The following is a 3,057-nucleotide window of genomic DNA, read 5'->3' as shown; positions in this document are numbered from 1 at the left end:
TATCAGATCTAATAATGAATAGCCATTTGGGCTTTTTATCGTTATTTACCATTGCCTTAAAAACGAAAGCATTTTTTCAATAAACAATAAACTATCTAGTACTAAAGTAAACTTTTTTTGTGACGTTCTTCTGATGTGATTCAATAATAAACCTTTACATTTTATTTTCTCCGTTTATTTACTTGTTTCAGTTTCATTTCTATCATCATATTCATTAAATGTTTTAAGTTTATCATTTCCTAAATAATCCATAACGACTGATATTCTATGCGATTTTTCTCGTTCGTCATAATTTTTCATATCTTCATTATAAATAATTGGTTGGCTAGCATACTTTCTTTGTACCATATCTGGTTGACACTCCAATACTGAAAAAAAAAATTATGAAATATTTTAGATTAAATTTGATGCAGACAGGATTGAGGAAGAACATTATAATTTTTTCAAACCTAGAAACTTAATCTTACTAATCAAAATATTTTACCACAATTATTGGCAAATTTGGTAAAATTTGTTGTATATTTTTGAATTGCATAATTAAAATATAAAAAATTAATATCTTACGACTTGTAAGTTTTGTCAATGTGACAGAATGACTTTTTTCTTTAGAAATTGCACTTAGGGATGGGTGTAGACTTTGATCTCCAATTTGTAACTCTCCATCCATCGTTGCCCTCGTTATTGGAGCTTTATTTTTTTTCTTCTCCAAATACTCATGTTCTTCTTCAGATAAAAATACATCCCAAATACTGTCCACCATTTTCGGTTCTGCTATAAATGATTACAAAATAACTTTCTTTTTTATAAGATTGTTTATATAAATATCAAATGTTTAGTAATTTTTTTATTTATAATCTCCAAAAATTAGTTTATATAATCATAAGTTAGAAATAACTCACAGTTAACTTCTTTAGAATTATCTCCTTTGTAATAACAACAGAACACAATTTCTGTTTCTCCTCGCAATTTTTTAAAGTATCCTGCTTAATATCTTTTGGAAGTCTTTAATTTTTTGAGAAGAATCATCTTTCTTCATATGCCATTTAACTGGTTGCAAAAGTAAAGCGGTTGCAAATTGGTGAGTCGCGATCGCTCCGAATATCAACATGCAACCTAAAGCACCATAATTTTGGACGAAATATGTTATCATATGTGGAACAAAAATCGGCCCAATACCTGAAAAAAAAAAAATTAAATTTATATTTTAAAAATGCACAATAACAGTATCACAGCCAATTCATAATTTTTCCACTGAGCTTTTTGAGTAGAAAGATTGAGTAAACAATGGTGCATTGTTGAGGGAGGAAATATTATACATGGGTGGAAATTTATATTCAATATCATCAGGCTTAATTGTATATATCACATTTCTCTGCAATATTACCATACTAATGTAAATATTTGAGCGGACAATTGAGGTAATGAGAAAATCTAACTGGCTAAATTTTTCTGCTATTTTTATTATCTGAATTGATTATCTCATAATAATAAATAATTTCTTAGAAAATGTTAAAAATAGATTTCACCGTTCATTAGTGTTATTATCTGTTCAAAAGAATTATTTATAGAAATAAATAATCGATAAAAAGTTTATATGATTATTTTTTATGAAGATTAGATTAAGTTTTAAAATTACATCGCACAAATTATTTTTATTTTTTGAAGAAACGATGACTTCAAGTGCAGTAAAATAAAATCAAAACCTTTCTGTACCGTAATTAAAAATCTTGGTGCGGAACCCAAAAAAAATTACACAAAATGTGTACACATTATTAAAATCTCTGTAAAATATCTGATAATTTGATGTACATATGACCAATAAACATTTTTGACCGCCAAATGTCATTTTTTTAACTTATTTTATACTGAGAGTCCATAACCACTGGACATGCTTTCCCAAAAATTTAATCAGTTTTTCACCTTTTCAATACAAGTAAAATGTTTTTTGAATTATTAAAATCGGACGCTCCGTTCTCTTAAAAACTGAGTTTTTGGCACTTTTTGCTTCGTAGCTTCAGAACGGCTAGACCTGCCTTTGCCAAAAACTAATCAGCACGTCTCCCCATCAATACGAATCGAATGTTTTTGAATTATTCAAATCGGTTGATAGATATTCCCGAAATCGTCGACGAAAATTTGTATCCGCACACACACACATACATCCATTTTTCTAAGGTATGCGAAAATATTCAGAAATCTTTGAAACTTAAAGATATATAATAATTTTCGTTTTTTTTTGCGATTACTATAACTTAGCCTACGGAAAGTTAATAATATTTGCTATCCAAAAAAACACTTATATATGGAAGGAAAAATAAATATCATACTGATTTTAAGAATTTACCCGTTATGGTCATTGCAATTCCGGCAGCTCTATGTCGCCTCTTCTTGAAATATGTATTTAACGCCAAAGAATATGATGCAAGTGCAAGGCTGAACCCAATTGCTGAAATAAATTATTTTTTTAAGCTCAACTTATACATATATTATAACAACATCGAATTCAAGAATTTACATCTATGTATGTATAAATTTAATTAGTATACTCACATGCTATAATACTGTATGTAGTAAAAAAATGGCCAAAGGTTCTCGCTGGCGCTGTTGAAATGATGCCAATTGTAGACAGAGCGCCACCAATTAGGGCCATTTTTCTAAAACCATACTTCCTCAAAAGCGGCCCATTTATCAATCCTAATAAAAGTCCAAAGGACGTGTTTGTATTTAAAATCACAGATACGTTTGTTGTTGACATTCCAATGGCAGCAAATGTGTCTTTGTAAATCAACGTAAATCCACGGATTAGTGGAACTATTATCATCTGAAATGAATAGAAATTATGAAATTATTTACTAAAGACCTGACCTAATGTTATCAAAAACGCAATTCACATTTGATTCGTTTGGTTTTCGAATTTAAATATAGGTTCAGGATTGCGAAAAAGATGAAGTTAGACGATTGAAGATTACGCCAAAAATCCGACTTAATAATTTTATTTTTTTTTTTTTCTGAATCGTTTTGGACCAAAATTGAAAAAAATGTGTGTGTGTATGTGGG

At 29.0% G+C, this 3,057-nt stretch overlaps 1 protein-coding gene across 1 annotated transcript; it reads right to left on the bottom strand.

Moving 5' to 3' along the window:
• Positions 1-182: 182 nt before the first annotated feature.
• LOC113374362 lies at positions 183-765 on the bottom strand (the record flags this gene model as incomplete). Its single annotated transcript, XM_026614457.1, has 2 exons — positions 565-765; positions 183-368 (listed from the first exon to the last, which is right to left on the bottom strand). Coding segments are annotated over exons 1-2 (382 nt in total), but the record flags the coding sequence as incomplete, so codon positions are not given.
• Between the last annotated feature and the right edge of the window lie 2,292 nt (positions 766-3,057).

The sequence above is a fragment of the Ctenocephalides felis genome, unplaced genomic scaffold (assembly GCF_003426905.1).
Source record: "Ctenocephalides felis isolate EL2017-DRISC unplaced genomic scaffold, ASM342690v1 CF-g0.4_SCAFFOLD_01744, whole genome shotgun sequence".
NCBI lineage: Eukaryota > Metazoa > Arthropoda > Insecta > Siphonaptera > Pulicidae > Ctenocephalides > Ctenocephalides felis.
This window is presented reverse-complemented; position numbering and strand designations above follow the sequence as displayed.